Source organism: Piliocolobus tephrosceles, chromosome 5 (genome assembly GCF_002776525.5).
Source record: "Piliocolobus tephrosceles isolate RC106 chromosome 5, ASM277652v3, whole genome shotgun sequence".
NCBI classification, from domain to species: domain Eukaryota; kingdom Metazoa; phylum Chordata; class Mammalia; order Primates; family Cercopithecidae; genus Piliocolobus; species Piliocolobus tephrosceles.
The window spans coordinates 65,075,889-65,094,748 of record NC_045438.1 but is presented as its reverse complement, the minus strand read 5'-3'; the positions used below and the strand labels follow the sequence as shown (position 1 = coordinate 65,094,748).

General features: G+C 48.5%; 1 protein-coding gene across 1 annotated transcript in view; it reads right to left on the bottom strand.

Moving 5' to 3' along the window:
• Window positions 1-2,060: 2,060 nt before the first annotated feature.
• The window catches only part of BEND3 (BEN domain containing 3), a 61,959-nt gene continuing 45,159 nt past the window's right edge, over window positions 2,061-18,860 (bottom strand). Inside the window, exon 4 of the mRNA XM_031935572.1 lies at window positions 2,061-7,824. Coding sequence (XP_031791432.1) covers window positions 5,578-7,824 — 2,247 coding nt within the window. The 3' untranslated portion in view covers window positions 2,061-5,577. The remainder of the gene's footprint in view (window positions 7,825-18,860) is intronic.

Here is an 18,860-nt window from a genome sequence, read left to right as displayed (position 1 = left end):
GAGTTTTTATGAGAAGCAAATGAGATAATGTAGACACCATTTGCGTCCCTAGCTTTCTCACTCGTTAACAAGGCATAATTATGGTACTTACCTCACAAGGCTTTTGAAAGGGTAACACGTTGCCCATGTTCCGTTCTCAGCAGTGTCTGGCACATAAAATATACTCAATGAATGTTGGTGCCATTCCAGTCAGAAGCAATGCCTCTTCTTTCCTTTCTCCACCACTGGCCAGATATTCCAATTTTTTCTTTCTTTCTTTGAGATGGAGTCTCACTGTCGCCCAGGCTGGAGTGCAGTGGTGTGATCTCGGCTCACCGCAACCTCCACCTCCCGCGTGCAAGCAGTTCTCCTGCCTCAGCCTCCTGAGTAGCTGGGACCACAGGTGCTCGCCACCACACTCAGCCAATTTTGGTATTTTTAGTAGAGATGGGGTTTCACCATTGTGGCCAGGATGGTCTCAAACCCCTGACCTCAAGTGATCTGCCCGCCTTGGCCTCCCAAAGTGCTGGGATTACAGGCATGAGCCACCACGCCAGCTCAGATATTCCAGATTTATCTGAAAGCTCCTTAGAGTCCACTGCATTTCACCATTCCACTGGTCATGATAATCTGGTGTCGAGTTCTTATTTCTGAGAGCTAGTCTTACAAGTGTACTCTCGCTGACTGAAACACCGTGAATGTTCTTTTTGGAAGAAAACAAAGATACGGTCAGAGGAGTCTCAAAGAATTTAGCTTTTCCTCACTTCTTTTTTAAACTAGCTAGTGGATTTAGCATTTGGAGGTTGAGGCCCAGCCCCCAACCAAGGCACACCTGCTGAGAAGGCTTACAGCACAGATGTACTGGTTGTATAGATTTCAGGGTTATCAAATAAGCAAACACTCACTGTAGTAAGTGTTTCAATCATGAGCCACAAACTACTTTATATCTTGTGATCCCTGGGCCAAAGAGGTTTCTCTGACATCTTGAGACAGAATTTTATATATATATATATGTTTTTTTTTTTTTTTTTTTTTTTCCTTGAGACAAGTTTCTGTTGCCCAGGCCGGAGTGCAGTGGCATGATCTCAGCACTGCAACTTCGCCTCCCGTATCCAAGCGATTCTCCCACCTCAGCCTCCCAAGTAGCTGAGATTACAGACATGCGCCACCACACCTGGCTAATTTTTATAGTTTTAGTAGAGACAGGGTTTCAGCATGTTGGCCTGGCTGGTTTCAAATTCCTGACCTCAGGTGATCCACCCACCTTGGCCTCCCAAAGTGTTAGGATTACAGGTGTTAGCCAACGTGCCTGGTCTAATTATTACTATAAAATATTAAGTTTAACGATTTATAATTAGCCAAAGAGAAGAAAAGGTGAGGGAAAACATACATCCTTTTTTTTTTTACAAATAATACATGAGGCCAGGCACAGTGGCTCACACCTGTAATCTCAATACTTTGGGGGGCTGAGGTGGGAGGATTACTTGAGGCCAGTGGTTTGAAACCAGTCTGGGTAACATGGTGAGGTCACATCTCTACCATAATAAAACTAGCCAGGCATGGTAGTGTGGGCTTGTAGTCTCAGCTACTTAGGAGGCTATGGCAGGAAAATCACTTGAGCCCAGGAAGTCAAGGCTGCAGTGAGCCACGATTATACCACTACACTCTAGCAGGGCTGGGGTCGGGGGGAACTAAAAGTGATCAAAAGTGGAAAAAAAAAGGGGGGGGGGGATTAAATGAAAATGAAACTCTGTTGGCTTTGCAGGACTGGCCTGGCACCTGACCAGGAAAGGTTAAAAAAGGTCAAATAAGCCTCCCACTGCATGGCCAGGAAGTGGTTTGTGGAGGAATGGTTTGGAGGATTTATCTGGCAATTTCTTATTCATTCAGGGGTGGCCAAACTGAAATCCTGTGAGCGGTACCACTGACACCTAGCGTATGGAAGCCCCAGAAGCTGAAATCCCCCGGAACATTCACGTTCTCCCCGGGAGGCGGGTGAGGAGGCCACGCAGAAAGACAAATAGACCAAGACATGTCTGAGAGACCAGTGCTCTAAGAAAATAACATGTTACGAGACCATGTTTTTCTATTTTTATAACATTTTATATAACTCATAAAACAGTGTTTGTATAAAAATTCACACAAAGTTGCTAGAGAGCATACAATTTCCAAAAATGTCCTGGGTTTTTGTTACATTCAGTTTCCTAAGGATGCACTCCAATCTATGGTAAAATGCAGACATGATGCGAGATTTCATTATCTTTGGTAAAACTATTCTCATTATTTTGCTCCTCACAGTATTAACTCTGATATCCACTTTGTGCAGGGTCTGCTATTACTAGGATGTCAGAAAAACATTAAGGCTGGATCTACGAGAGGCAAGCATTTCCAAACAGCAGTAATAGCCCCTCGGCCCCCACCCCCACTTCATGTATCTGTACAGTCTATCTACACAGCCAGGCAGGGTGCGAGCTCACGACCTCCACTCGGGAGTCTTGAGATCCCCTCTCGACTGGGCAAGAAGCAAACATTTGGGGGGAACCTTGGAAACGGAGGCCATCTCTAAATGAACCCAGTGGTCATGCTGTGGTGTGGTCAGACCAGTGACTTTTACCAACTAAATAGCCAATCCATTCACCACTAAGTAGATCCCATTGGCTGGTTGGTTGATGAATGCTGCTGATGTGGTTCTCCCTCCCCACAAACATAAAAGGAAAGGAAGGTTTGGAGCCAACACTGAAAGGGGAGGGGCACGCTAGCGCAAATGACACCAGACACGACTTTATTCCCTGTCGAACATTTGTTGTCATATAGACACAGCCAAGGTGAACTGAAGCAGGATGCGAACACTCAATACATTCATGACTATCTTCATACATTCTTTAAAAATTTAGAGAAACCGATGAAGACTACCACCTACTGTGACTTACTAGTTCATTCAACATCAAAACGTGTCTGTGCTAATTTTTTAGTCCTTGGGATACAAGGCCAAGAAAAAAAAAAATTCAAAATACAAACAACTAAAAACCAAAGAATTTAGAAGGGGCGGGTGGGGGAAGGAAAAGGATTGCCAACAGGTTTCATGAAACACATTAAATTTTGAAAAAATAAGTATTTTGTACTTCTATTGCTTCATGTAAAAAATTTAAAATAAAAAAATGCCCACTGGAGTCATCTGTATGGATGGAGAAGTGAGGACACCATACAGACAGGGCAAGGACCTGCAGGCGTTTCCTGACCACATCCAGAGAGATGGGAAGAGTTCCCAGGTGTGTCCACTTCTCTTCACAGAGAGGGACTGTTAAGATTCTGGGGAAAGATGCCCTACACATGAAAGGTATTAAGAAAATCACTGAAATATGGTTTCTAAAAATTGAACATGCTCTGGGTTACAAAGAGACATATTTAATTCCTAGAACCTATTGATTTCTCTAACATGGGTAGATGGGAGTTTCAAAAAAATTATTAATAAATGATTGTGCTTCTAAAGTTGCAGGGTCAACATTCCACCCTCTAGAAAGCAGGGCAATTCATGGCTTGGAGTCCTCTTGTTTACATCCTAGAAACCAGAACAAATTCCATGGGACCTCCCCCGTCCAGCGCCCAACAACCAGCGGTGGGTGGGGGAGATGGCGGGAGAGGGCCACAGCTGTCTTTGGGTAGGGTGCGTGTGTGCGCATGCTGTGTACATGTGCTGGAGAGACTAAGGCATAGAGAAGGGCCCAAGCGAGGGGGGAAAGTGAGTCTCCTGGCTGCTCCAGTCCCTCCTTTCCAGGCACAAAGAAGTTGAACTTGTTATTCGTGTAGGCCCCCTTCATCTCACTTCAGCTTTTAGTAAGCAGTGCGTGTGTGCATGAGTAGCTGTGTGTGACAGAGAGTCATTCAGTCCCTGTGCCTTTCTAAATCTGTTTGCAGTCACAACAGAAATAATCTGTACATGACACTTAGGAGCACATTTACTAGTTAGATCAGCAACTTAACATTGCTTAAAATTCTGTATTTTAAAAAATGCTCCTGGTCACAGGCAAAATTATGTCATACAGCCACTGGAACTGAAGTCCTTATCAGCTGAATGAAGAAAATTCACATTGTTTCTATTACCTCTGCATTTTAAAGTAGTAAAATATTAAGCCATCGCACAGGGGTTCTATTACTACCCTGTGTGATTCAATTAATTTTCCAGGACTCTGGTATGACGTATTGTTTGCATTTGACTGTTTCCTTTTCCTCTTAGGCATTTGGCCCCCAGAGTTAGGTAGGTAAAGGGATCATTTTAAAGGATTGTACCTGCCGGGGAACTTCCCAGTTGGTGCTCCTGGAGAGCATGCAGCTGGCCTGCAGGAGCCTGACATTCCCAGTCAGGAGGGAACGAAGACATGTGCCCCTCAAGACAGGGGGTAGCCAGGTATAGGACGGCAGGACCTTCTAGAGAGTCCAAGAGGAAAGTTCTGAGTGGACTCTGGGAAGGGACATGTGCCCCATCTGAGACAGCCTGTGTCCTTCCAATGCCTGGTATCCCCAAGAGGGGCCCAGACCTGGGCCCGCCCTGAGGAACGAGGAAGTAGTGCTGCCTGGAGGAGCTAACACTGAGGTCTGGGGAGGTCACCACAGAGCTCCTGGTACCTGGATTTCGTACAAACACACACACAGAAAAGTAAACAGTTCATGGTGAGCTCAAAGAGGCCCACCCTTAAATCTAACAAGAAGCCAAAAGCCCCTGCACTGTTTTCCAAGGAAACATGTCTACTCCCTCCAACCAGCAACCATGTATGGAGAGGGAATGGGGGCAGTGGAAGGACACGGCTCAGATGGAGACACTGCAAACGTGTTTCCACGGCTGTCTACATTCATATCATCATCATCCAGTGTTCTCGCCTACAGAGTGACACAACATTCTACCAACACGCCTGAAGCACAGGCCAAGCTGAACGGAAGCCTTCCCAGGCACCAGAGCAGAAGGGAAAACCTGCACATGGTCGTAAAGGACTTCATACTATTCCATCCCCTCTACTGCCATCCAAGGGGCATCTTGACTCTTCCAAAATCAGATGTAAAAGACAAGGTCAGTAAAATCAGTATCCATGCCACCTGAAGCTATGATTAGCCACTGTGCACGAACATGGCACTTTTAAAGAGGTTTTTTTCTAAGTAAAATGGCCCCCAAAGAGCCCAATTGTTTTTTTAAGGGTTTCTTTTTAATTAAAAAAAATGGGTAAAAATGGAAGATGTAAAATACGGGAAGAGGGGCAAGAGAGTTGCTGGGTTTGCATTTTAAGCTGTAAGGGGCTGGGGAGGGCACAGCCAGGGAGAGAGGACCCCTACCCTCTGGTTCCTGCCCTCACAGCTTGCTCTCCCCACACTCAGGCTGCCCCGCGGGGGCACACAGGACAGAAGTTGTAAGTACAAGAGACCAAACTCAAGGCTTCTTTCTTGCGGTTGGGTGGGTGTTTACGTGTGCAAATGTAGTAAGCCACTCCCCACGGACATAAGGTGCCTGCCTGTGGATGCCATAAGCGTGCTCCCAAGTATTGCTCAGTCCCAAGGGGGCCCATCGCTCAGCCTCTCGTGACCCCGAATCTCTGGGCAGGCCACAGGCCTTCACTTCTCCACTTTCTTCGCTTTCTTGAGGATGTCACATTTTTTCCTGTTGGGGCGGCGGCACCTCTCATCGATGCTGGGGATACATTCGTAGTGCCACACCTCCTCCATCTTCTCCACCGGGTAGACGGCTTCCACGTAGTGGCGGATGAGCCGCAGTCGCGTGGGGTCCAGCTGCTTCTTGTTGCAAGCCCCGGAGTGGTTGTACTGCAGCCGGAGGTTCTCGGCGGTGAAGAGTTCGGGAAACAGGCGGACGAGGAGCCGGGCGGCAAAGTTGCCCACGGAGAGGCTCTGCTGAACGATCTCACGCACCTCCTTGTCAGACAGCAGGTAGGGAGAAGGCACCGGGAAGTCAGGCGAGGGGACCACCAGTTCGTCCAAGGGGATCTTGCAAAAGTCCTTGCTGCTCCTCTCGGGGGGCAGTGGGGGCCCCTCAAACTCTTCCCGGAACCTCTCGGGGTTGATTGCATAGCTGGTCAGGTCTCTGCACTCAGGGCCTGGCACGTGGACCTTGCGCTGCTGCTGGTAGGAGCGCCTCTGCTCCGTGTCCCGGCGCCGGCAGCGCTCATCCAGTTTGCCCACGAACTCCAGGGTCCAGACGCGGTCGTTTTTGGCGCGCGGGTAGAGCAGCTGCACGTAGTGACGGATGAGCTTGATGCGGGACGGATCCAGCTGCTTCTTGCCCAGGGAGCCGCTGCAGTTGTACTGCTTTCGCAGGTTCTCGTGCGTGAAGAGCTCGGGGAACAGGTGCACCAGCAGGCGCGAGGCGAAGTTGCCGATGGACAGGCTGCTCTCGTAGATGCTGCGCAGCTGCTCCTTGCTGAGCAGGCAGTCGGCGCCGGGCACCTCGAAGTCGGGCTGGGGGATCTCTAACTTGTCGAAGTCGATGGGCACCAGCCAGATCTTCTTGGAGCGGCGGCCGGGCCGCTCACCCTCGAAGCTGTCCTCCACCTTGACCACTGAGATGTCGTCGGGCAGACTGGAGGAGTCATAGCAGTCATCGCGCGGGGCGTCACCTTCACTGCCCGCGTCCAGCCCTAGGCCCTCGAGCTCGTCGTTGATGCGCTGGGCGCACTGCTGCAGCCAGGCCTCCTCCTCCTGCATGTCGGGGAAGTAGATCTCTGTGTAGTTGCGAATGATCTGGAGCCGCTGCGGGTCCAGCTCCTGCTTTCCACCATCCCCGTAGCAGCTGTACTGTTCACCCAGCTTGCGGTGGTCGAAAAGCTCGGGGAAGAGCCGGTGGAGGAGGAAGACTGCAAACTCGCCTGGTGAGGAGGCTTCATCCAGGAACTCAGTGAGGTCCTGCGTGTCCACCACGTGGTCTGAGGCGATGGTGCTGCTCCGGTCCAGAGACAGGGCCTCCTCCTGGTCTTTGTTGTCCAGGAAGTGGCCGGGGTCCACCTGCTCTGCCTCAAAGAAGCTGGCGACCTGGCCACTGGGCTGGCTGTCCTCCATTTCCCGCTGGGCCCAGAAGCGGCTGAAGAAGTCGTTCAGCTGGGGCAGGCACTCGGCCTGCCACACGGCCGTGTCCTTCACCGAGGGGTAGTAGACCTCCACGTAGTTGCGGATGAGCTGCAGGTGCAGCGACTCCAGCTTGCGCTTGGCCGCAAAGCCGCAGGCACTGCAGCCTCGGGAGAAGTCCACGTCGCTGAAGAGCTCGGGGAAGAGCTGCACCAGCAGGCGGCAGGCCAGGTCCCCCCCGGACAGGCTCTGGTCCACGATTTGCTTGAGCTCCGCAGCTGTGAGCTGGTACTCAGGGGGCGGCTGGAATTTGGCCACCATCTCAGTGGGGCTCACCTGCTTCTTGATGCGACTCACCTCCAGGGAGAGCAGGTCCACCTTGCTGTGCAGCTGGGACATGTTGGACATGAGGGTGTTGAGCATGTAGAACATTTTCTGGATCAGGAAGTAGATGTTGGGGTCACTGTCAGTGCCTGCCCCGGTGCTGCCAGAGTCCCGCTTCTGTGGCTCATTCAGGAGCCGCAGCGACGAGGGGCTGTTGCTGGCGTTTGCCTTCTCGAAGAGCTCGTACACGTTTAGCAGGTCCCCTGAGGGAGGATTCTTCTTCTCCATGATCTTGTGCGAGATGCCATACAGAGGCTTCTTGTAGGAAGGGGTAGTGGCATCGTTGCAGGGCTCCTCCTCTCCTGGCCACACAGAGCCCAGGCTCCTGCCCCTGCTGGCCTGCTCGCCATTGCCTTGGCAGGGGGAGCTGTTCTCACGGTTCCGCATGCCTGCTAGGAGAGCCTGCAAAACAAAAATCATTTCCCAGAGTGTTAGGAGGGTGCTGTGGTTTATGACACTAAACAAGCGTCTGTGTGGCACACAGAGGGGCCAAGGTCAACCTTGGGAGCATGTGAGAAACTGATTCCTCACCCTGAATCACTCTGTCAGCCAAGGATGCACCACTGATACAAACCTGCATCTCCACCACCCCAAACCCGCTGCTCTCCCCACTCCCCGAGAAAACACTCTGGCTGGGCCCAGGGAGGCTTTGTGCTCTTGCAGGACACCAGCACTGGACTTCCTGCCCATCAGAGGGCTGACACTGATGTTGGCAATACCGGGTAAGAACTCTGCAAGAAACAGGAGGGAGAGCACAGGAAGGCGACGGGCTTGTGCAGCTCCTGGCCATAGACAGGTCACCTCATGGACGCATGCCTTGGTCTGCTCTCAGGAAGGGACAGAGATTCCTACCTATGGTAGCTCCCAAAGGCAGCAGTGTGTCCTTTCAGCCTGCAGCCTGAGACGCATGGTAGGGGCAGATGAGAACTGCGCTGTGGAGAGCAGCTGTCTGATGCCAACTCCACCACTGCCTGAAATCACATCTTAGACCAGAAAAGGCCGGCCCAGAACTCTCTGGACTATGCAACTGTGAGACAATAGAAACAACCCCCCGTTTCTGAAAAATCAACAAGTATATAAACTGTGTTATATTCATACAATGGAATATTACTCAGCAATAAGATATTAATTATTATTATTATTATTTTTTTTGAGACGGAGTCTCACTCTGTCGCCCAGGCTGGAGTGCAGTGGCCGGATCTCAGCTCACTGCAAGCTCCGCCTCCCGGGTTTACGCCATTCTCCTGCCTCAGCCTCCGGAGTAGCTGGGACTACAGGCGCCCGCCACCTCGCCCGGCTAGTTTTTTTGTATTTTTAGTAGAGACGGGGTTTCACCGTGTTAGCCAGGATGGTCTCGATCTCCTGACCTCGTGATCCGCCCGTCTCGGCCTCCCAAAGTGCTGGGATTACAGGCTTGAGCCACCGCGCCCGGCTAGATATTAATTATTGATACAGTACACAAAGTACTCATGATAAATCTCAAAATAAATCACAAAAAAGAGGCCACAGTGTATGATTCAATTTGTGTATATACAATTCTAGAAAACACAAGCTTGCCTATAACGACAGAAGGCAGACAGTCATTGCCTAGGGATGGCAGGGAAAATTCGATGGGACATGGAGAATGACACGGAGAATGTCAGTGGGTTGATGGATGTTTATCATCATGACTGTGGCTATGGGTTCACTGGTAGACACGTGTCAAAACATATCAAATTGTATACCTTAAATATGTATCATTCATTGTATTTCAGCCACAATCTAATAAGCCTGTTTTTGACAAATGTTGAATTTGACCCAGACACTTATGGAAATGTGTATTTGAGTTTTAGGAAAGCAGATGAGCTAGTCAGTGAGCACTGGTGGGTGTTGGGGGAGCAGGGAGCTTTTGCTCCCCCTGACAGGCATGTGCCTCAGGCAACTGGGAATGGACAAGAACAAACGGCATCCTGGGATGCTTCTCTCCATGCTTGGGAAGAGTACAGGTGGCTGGGACCGGCCTAGTCCAGCGCTTAAGCTCTAGTGTACACACTGAATCACCTGGGTCTTGCTGGAATGTAGAGTGTGAACCTTGGGCCTGCATCTCTAACAAGTTCCTGGGTGCTGTGGCTGCTGTCCATCCTCTCTGAGTAGCCAGGGCCTGGCAGTCAGTGTTTGCTCTCAGCTTATCTCATCTGGACAGATAAGGGTTATTAGAAAGTTTTCAGGTAACTAATGCCAGCATAAAACAGGGCAAGAGGTGTTTTTCTCTGCAGCCTCAACCAATGTAGGGAAGAGAGACAACCTCAAGAAGTGAGGCTTCATACAGCAAGTGAGCAATATGGGGCTGAGAATAGGTAGATACGGGGGAATAGAAACCAGGAGTCCAAATAAACAGAAAACTTTCATCCTTCTGAACCTTTTATGTGTTCTTTTTCATTTAATTAATGAACGGCTGGGCGCGGTGGCTCACGCCTGTAATCCCAGCACTTTGGGAGGCCAAGATGGGTGGATCTCCTGAGCGCAGAAGTTCTGCAGCCTGGGCAACATGGCGAAACACCGTCTCTACTAAAAAAATACAAAAAAGGCCGGGCGCGGTGGCTCAAGCCTGTAATCCCAGCACTTTGGGAGGCCGAGACGGGCGGATCATGAGGTCAGGAGATCAAGACCATCCTGGCTAACACAGTGAAACCCCGTCTCTACTAAAAAATACAAAAAACTAGCCGGGCGCGGTGACGGGCGCCTGTAGTCCCAGCTGCTTGGGAGGCTGAGGCAGGAGAATGGCGTAAACCCAGGAGGCAGAGCTTGCAGTGAGCTGAGATAGGGCCACTGCACTCCAGCCTGGGCGACACAGTGAGACTCCGTCTCAAAAAAATACAAAAATACAAAAAAATTAGCCAGGCGCAGTAGCGTGCATCTGTAGTCCCAGTTACTTGGGAGGTGAAGTAGGAGGATAACTTGAGCATGGGAGATGGAGGCTGCAGTGAGCTAAGATCTTGCCACTGCACCCCAGCCTGGGTGACAGAGTGAGACCCCATCTCAGTAATAATTAATGAATTACTTCCTAGACTCTCTCTTTTGGATAATAGAATAATCTGACTCATATTAGAGAAATGTTAATACTTCTCTTGTGCCCCCATGAGGACAACCATGCAAAAGAAAAACTACTCCTTTAGTGACCTTATAAAGGGACTCATAAGTACATTAGTTATCACAGACCTGCCAATACTGCCTTCAGGGTTTGTGTGTGTATATATATATATATATATATACACACTCATATATATATATCAGCAAATGGTCAGTGGCAACTGGCCCTCATGGCCCCCACTCCCCACCCCTCCCCTCTACAGCACTCCCCAGAAGCAGAGGATCAAGGACATACCAGAGTGGAGCAGCCTGTCAGGGGTGGCCTGCCACCTGCCCCACTCCCTCTGGGGTCTCCTTGCCGAGCTGTCCCCATCCCCATCAAACTGCATGATGGTTGTGGGATGGGACCATGTTGTTCCTGAGTCTATCCCCAGTGCCTGGCAAAGTGCCCAGGGTACAAAAGAGGTCAATGAATTTATGTCAACCACACATGTGGATAAAGCAGGGCAAAGTGTTCCACCATTCTCAAATACATCTTAAGAAAAGTGAGGCCAGGTGCAGTGGCTCACACCTGTAATCCCAGTAGTCTGGGAGGCTGAGGCAGGGGATCTCAAGCCCAGGAGTTCAAGACCAGCCTGGGCAACATGGTGAAACCCCATCTCTACAAAAACAAGCTAGGAGTGGTGGTGTATGCCTGTAGTCTCAGCTACTCGGGAGGCTGAGGTAGGAGGATTGCTTCAGCCTGGGAGGTTGAGGCTTCGTGAGCTGAGATCACGCCACTGCACTCCAGCCTGGGCAACAGAGCAAGACCCTGTCTCAGAAAGAAAAAAAAAGAAAAGGAAGCTGTCCTGATAAGAGCAGTGGCAGAGAGGTATGAAGGTATGGCTAAGAACTCAGCTCAATCAGCAAGCATCCTTGTTTGTAACCTTATTAAGCCTCACCTTCCTGTGTATAACTCAGGGTAAATCATGGTACCTGTCCCACAGGGTGGTTGTGAAGATTTAACAAGACAGTGCACATACAGCACTGAGTCTGTCTGAATCACAGTAAGTGCTTAATAAATATTTATGGCCAGGCGTGGTAGCTCACGTCTGTAATCCCAGCACTTTGGGAGGCCAAGGCGGTTGGATCACTTGAGGTCAGGAGTTTGAAACTAGCCTGGCCAACATGGTGAAACCCCATCTCTACTAAAAATACAAAATTAGGTGGGTGTGGTGGCACATGCCTGTAACCCTAGCTACTTGGGAGGCTGAGGCAGGAGAACTGCTTGAACCTGGGAGGTGGAGGTTGCAGTGAGCCAAGACCATGCCACAGCACTCTAGCCTGGGCAACAAGAACTCTGTCTCAAAAATAAATAAATAAAAATTTATTATTACAATATGATATATTATTACATAATGCTATTCCCAAGCCATGGCAGAGGTAGTTCTGTAGGGGACTATTATTAAGGGAGTTGTAATGACACTCTCAACCCGTATACTGAGAAGGACTTTCCCACAGTGCCTCAGGGTAAGTCGCGCATGGAAGGCACTTCTTAGAGTCTATTTGTCCTAAAGGCTGGGAATTTAAGCCCTTTATGTTTCTTCTGTTCTGCTATCTGGCATTATTTGTTTAAAAAAGAAAGAAAAGAAAACATATACACACATCAGAAAGGAAGGGGTGGAGATAACTGACAACCTTTACCCCAGTGCAGTGTTTCAAATTGTAGGTTAGCAGATGATAACTGATTCTGGTGGATCGTGACCAACATAAGAAGAGGGAGAGGCCGGGCATGGTGGCTCACGCCTGTAATCCCAGCACTTTGAGAGGCCGAGGTGAGCAGATCACTAGGTCAGGAGATTGAGACCACCCTGGTTAACGCAGTGAAACCCCATCTCTACTAAAAATACAAAAAATTAGCTGGGAGTGGTAGCACACGCCTGTAGTCCCAGCTACTCGGGAGGCTGAGGCAGGAGAATCTCTTGAACCTGGGAGGCGGAGATCACAGTGAGCCGAGATGGCACCACCACACTCCAGCCGGGGCGACAGAGCATGCCAAAAAAAAAAAAAAAAAAAAAAAAAAAAAAAAAGAGGGAGGGAATGAGGAAATAAGAAAGCAAAAAGAATAGAAAAATATCAAAGTGTACTGCACAAAGTAAATCAATTTAGGAGTTTTGTTTCATTACTATGTGTATGTCTACATATTTATTTACAAATTCATACATGTAAGTTGTATTGATCTATAAGGTGATTTATAACCGTGGGTCACTGTGGAAAACCACTGCCCTAACAAACGCAAAGTGCCTTACTTGCTAATTCCTGTAGAATGTAAAGTAAAAGTTTTGGCAATTTATTCACTATTAAATTCTATTACACTAAAATAATTTTAGAGTCCCACAGACTATAAGATTACTATAAGGTTTACCAATAGAGAGAAATTTGGGTTTGAAGTACTAACAATTACAAATCATAACTATATTAGGAGTGATTTTAGAAAAGGAGGCTTTCCTTTAAAGCAAGGCTCCATTAGCACATTTAAAATAGAATTTCCTACAGAAAGAGATCATCAGAAACTTACATAGCATCCAACAAGAGTACATGTTCTAGAGGGAGACTTGCCCTAATTAATACCCAGGGGAGAAATGAGTACAGGGAAGTTTCTGGTGAATTATTTGAATACCAACAACACACACAAGATTTGACTCCCCCACATTCCTACAGCAGGCGGGAGGCAAGAGTACGTTGAAACTGGGAAACCCCCCATAACTCTCAATATTCAGCCTCATTAATACAAACATTTCCGTTTCCGCCAAGCATGTTAGAAACACTGCCGTCAATAGAAACATTTTTGGCTACACTGCTTGAATAAAAAATGTCAGTGTCCCAGTAGAGGGCAACATTCACTCCCAGAAACCTCGGGTACACAATTCAACACAGAACACAACACAAGCACTGAAGAGAAGGTTCTTAGATATTCCCACACTGGTGTCCTGTCAGCTCAGTGCTCCAATTAATTCCACAAATGCTGCCAAGGCAGCAATGGGCTGGCTGCATTTGTGGCTGATGATAAAATCTCGGCTCAGCTGTCTAGGAGTATCAAGAAATCTTTAAATCTGTGCTACTTGGCACTGGGTAGGACTGGCTGACACGTTTCCAATTCTCTGAGGCTCGTCTTCCAACCATATGGGAACTCTGCTGTACAGCTCAGGCTCTGCAATGCCAGCGTCTAGCCCGGATCTTGATCAGGGCGTTTCATTCAACCACCAGCATCGGCAGAACCCAGAGAGAATGCCCAAATCTCTCAGCTGGAGAATCTGACTGAACAAAAAGAAGCTGATGTTGGGTTGCAAGTGAGGAGTAAATAGACTATTTAGGGAGATTTCAGGTGTCTATGCCCAGTGACATCCCAAGGGAGTGAGTCACCCTGGAGATGCTCCAAGTACTAGACGTCTTCATCGGGACCCCAAATCCAAGAGCGGTCACTGAATTTAGTTAATGAGTAAGTGGCTCAAAAGTGCCCTGAGAGGCAGCACACTGGAACACACAGAAAGCAGCGGGGCTTGGGGAAGCAGGGAGGCTATGTGAAACAGTAGTCAGGGGGACTGGGGTTGGCATCTCCCTCCTGGAATCACAGTCGCAAGAATGATGCTTACCACTTTCATTTTCAACAGAATTATTTTCATCATCATCATCAAATTTTTTTTTTGAGACAGGATCTCACTCTTGTTGCCCAGGCTAGAGTGCAGTGGTGCGATCTTGGCTCACTGCAAGCTTCACTACCGCCCCCCAACCCCCGGGGTTAAGTTATCCTCCCACCACAGCCTTCCGAGTAGTTGGGACCACAGGCGCACACCACCATGGTCAGTTAATTTTTTTTTTTTTGTATTTTTAGTAGAGACCCTGCACTTATTTTCTGTCCTGGGTATTAACTAGGGCAGGTCTCCCTCTAGAACATGTACGTCTTGCTGCATAGTATATGAGTTTCTAATGATCTCTTTCTGCACAAAATCCTATTTTAAATTTGCTCACCATGTTGTCCAGGCTGGTCTAGAACTCTTGAGCTCCAGCAATCTGCCCACCTTGGCTTCCCAAAGTATTGGAATTACAGGTGTGAGCCACCACACTCAGCCAAAACAAATTTTTTTTTTTTTTAAATTAAATAAGAGACAGGGTTGCACTAAGTTGCCTGTGTTTACAGGCATGATCCCACTACTGATGAGCAGGGGAGTTCTGACCTGGGCCGGTTCACCCTCCTCAGGCAACCCAGTGGTAACCCTCACTAAGTTCAGCATTAATATAGTGACCTCCCAGGATCAAGCCAGACACAACTCTGCTCTCGTGGCTCTTACTCTGTGGGTCATCCTTCTGCTGCCAACACTATATGGTAAGGGTGAAGGATGTGCTAAGATGGCTGAAGAAACAAGATTCTGGGGGAGATAAAGCAACTATAATGAAGGGAAAAGAGGAAGACCAGAAGACCTAGCAAGACACGAGTGCACCTAAGGCTTCTCATGCATCTTACAAATATCCCGGTATCCCACCAGCATGATGTTTGAGTGCCCAGTTCGGAATCACGCAGGCTTGGTAGTGCTAACTTCTCTGAGCCTCACGAAAACAGGAATGTACCTATCTGCGATACTTGTTGAGAGACTTAAGAATCCTCAGCTCACACCACAGTAACTGACACTCACAAGGTGTTCCATGCATTTGCACTGCATGAGATGGCATTTCCATTTTCTAAATGAAAAACAAACCACAATGACATTTTAGAATTTAAAAAAAATAAACAAAAAACCCCGGGAGAACAAAGCTAACCTCTGCCTGGCATACGGCTCTTGAACACTGCCCCACTTCTGTGAACAAAAAGATGATTACCAATAAAAACTTTGGCTTCGCACCTCCCACATCTGCTATATTTGGCTACGAAGCCCTCTCCAACAGAGGTGCCAAGTAAGTCTTTATACAGCCCTTTGTTAGATTTTTTGAGGGAGGTTTTTTCTTCTAAGCATTGTACTAAATGTCACTCATAAAACAAGCTGTCAACATTGATAGATGCCTGCCTGTGACGTGCATCAGGGCTCCCCACTTTGACCTCCTGCCCTTTCCTTGGGGCAGGGGAGAGAAGACAGGAGATGGTTTATGCCCTGAGTAGATGGTGCCCAGGCCTGGGTGTCCTCAAGGGCATCAGGTGACCTCCCTTGATGGAGTCATGCTGATTTCATTCTGATAAATGTAGAGGGAGGCAGCTGAATGCTGGTCATGGGGTTGAGGGCCGGAGATGGGAGCTCAGAGGCAGTAAACAAACATTTCTTTTTTCTTTCTTTCTTTTTTTTTTTTGTAGACAGAGTCTCACTCTGTCACCCAGGCTGGAGTGCAGTGGCGCAATCTCGGCTCACTGCAAGCTTCACCTCCCGGGTTCATGCCATTCTCCTGCCTCAGCCTCCCGAGTAGCTGGGACTACAGGTGCCCGCCACCACGCCCGGCTAATTTTTTGTATTTTTTAGTAGAGACGGGGGTTTCACCGTGTTAGCCAGGATGGTCTCCATCTCCTGACCTTGTGACCGCCCACTTCGGCCTCCCAAAGTGCTGGGATTACAGGCATGAGCCACTGTGCTCGGCCCAGTAAATAAACATTTCTAAAGGCTGACATGGAGCATGCCCCGTGCTGTGTCCTCATGTGGGCGATCTCAGTGATCCACAACAGCCCAGCGAGGCGGGCAGTGTCACCCCTTGTGATGGTGGAAGAACCTGAGTCTTGGTGATCTGCCCCTAGTCTGACTCGACTCTCTTGCTTGTTCTGGTATTTTAGCATGCTGGTAGTGATATGGGAGGGGGCTATGGAAGTGCTGGGTAGAGAAGGGCACGTCCCTGGGCTAGGGCTTCACCCTCAGGCCTGCGCCCATGGACCTAGGTGAGGACAGGCACTCCTGCCTTCGCACCCAAATGTTGCATTTTCCAAGACCACCCTGGCCTGCCACGCCCCCGTTTCTATCCTGTGCCTATAGAAATCCCCAAGACCCTAGCAGGCAGGCACACAAACGGCTGGATGTCGAGAGAAGGGGATCAGTGGAAGAAGATACAAGCAGCTGGACGTCTACAGAAACACATGGGTGGAAGAACACACAACTGGGTGGACGTCGACAGGACGTCAGGAACACACCGACAGGCACAAGCATGATGGCAGGTCACTGACCGGCAGAACAATGTGGAGTTTGGCCGGGGAAGCAGGATGAGGGCCAAATCAGAACCACCAGCTGGTCCAGAGAATCATGAAAAAATAAAATAGTGATTGCTTTGTTTTTTTGAGATGAAGTCTCAGGAGTCTCGCTCTGTCATCCAGGCTGGAGTGTAGTGGTGTGATCTTGGCTCACTACAACCTCTGCTTCCTGGGTTCAAGCGATTCTCCTGCCTCAGCCTCCCAAGTAGCTGGGATTACAGGCACACACCACCACACCGGGCTAATTTTTGTGTTTTTAGCAGACACAGGTTTCGCCATGTTGGCCAGGCTGGTCTGGAACTCCTGACCTCAGGTGATCCGCCTGCCTCAGCCTCCCAAAGTGCTGGGATTACAGGCGTGAGCAGCCATGCGCAGCCTAATGGTTGCTTTAAACTACTAGGTTCTGGAGTAGTTCTGTGCTACGTAACATAACATAGCACAAGTGAACTGATATGCTAAACTTTCTCTTCCATGTCCTGAACTCTGGCTTTACTTGAAAACTTGAAGTGAGTTTGCAGAACTGATCACAAACAGAAATGTAATGTGACACAGAAAAATATTTTTGGGTGTTCCTTTAGGTGATCACAAACAGAAATGTAATGTGACACAGAGAAAAATATTTTTGGAGGTTCCTTTAGGAAATTAACATACTGCTTGTCAAACTTCTCATCACTTCCAGCGTAACCTCTAGGAATCTAACCTACAGAAACACTCATACAGTCACTGTGTTGATGTATGGGGATGTTTTCCCGGCATTACTTGTAATAATATAAAATTGGAAAACATCTAAATGTCAATCACAAAGGAAAAGGATAATAAAGTATGGTTAAGCTATTCCACTAGCTGTCTTATAGCTTTCATCTGCCACAGCAGATCACAGATCAGATTTGTGGGTTTTCATCTAGTTATTACTTACTGCACTAGAAACTGCCATCCATGCATGAAACTTGCCCAGATCACAAGGTATGCAGCAAGTGGCAGGGTCAGGCAGTCAGAGTCGAGGGTGGAATATTTCTAATTATTCCTTTATTAAAAATTATCAGCCAGGCACGATGGTTCATGCCTATAATCCCGGCACTTTGGGAGGCTGAGGCAGGAGAAATGCTTGAGCCCAGGAGTTCCAGACCAGCCTGGGCAACATGGCCAAACCCCAACTCTACAAAAAAAACGACCTCAGAAAACAAAATTACCTGGGTGTGGTGGTGCGTGCCTGCAGTCTCAGATATTTGGGAGGCTGAGGTGGGAAGATCCACTGAGCCCAGGGGGTTGAGGCTGCAGTGAGCCGTGGTCACACCACTGCACTCACCCTGGGTGACAGAGCAAGACCGTGCCTCAAAAAAATACTCATAGATATTAAAAAAAAAAAAAAATCAACATTTTTTTCTGGACATTATAGATTTTTTTTAAATGTCTCATTTAACTATTAATTATGATACTCCAAAACTAGAAGCAACCCAAAATGTCTGTCAGCTGATGAATGGATAAACAAAAGGTGAGGCTGGGCTCTGTGGCTCACGCCTGTAATCCCAACACTCTGGGAGGCTGAGGTGGGAGATCCCTTGAGGCTAGGAGTTTGAGACCAGACTTGGCAACACAGCGAGACCCTATCTTGGGGGAAAAAAAAAAGCATCTATACAATGGAATATTATTTAGCCATGAAAGAAGATGAAGGGCTTCAGGTTTCTGGTCCAGCATGGAAGGAGCTTGAACGTCAGCCCTCCATCCTAACTACAAGGAAAAAGCTGAACAAACTGAAAAAATCAACACGTTTTCTTAGATCCATAAGACTGGTAAGGTCACAGGGCAAACCACTGCCCCCAGACTTGGCGAAACAGACGGGTGAATACAGAGACTCCCAGCTTACCATAGCAGACACCCGAGAGCAGACTTCCACCAGGAACCAGGGCGAGGGCAGGGAAACCTGAACTGCAACTGAGGAGCCACTGGAGACGCAGTGTGGACAAGTCTGAGAGTTAAAATCTCCAGGGGTACCCAATCAGCACGGGTCCCACACTTTTGTGGGTTCCACTGAGAGGTGAAGCCAGCTGGGCTTCTGGGTCAGGTGGGGACTTAGAGAACTTTTCTGTCTAGCTAGAGGATTGTAAACACACCAATCAGCACTCTGTGTCTAGCTAAAGGATTGTAAACACACCAATCAGCACTCTGTAAAACC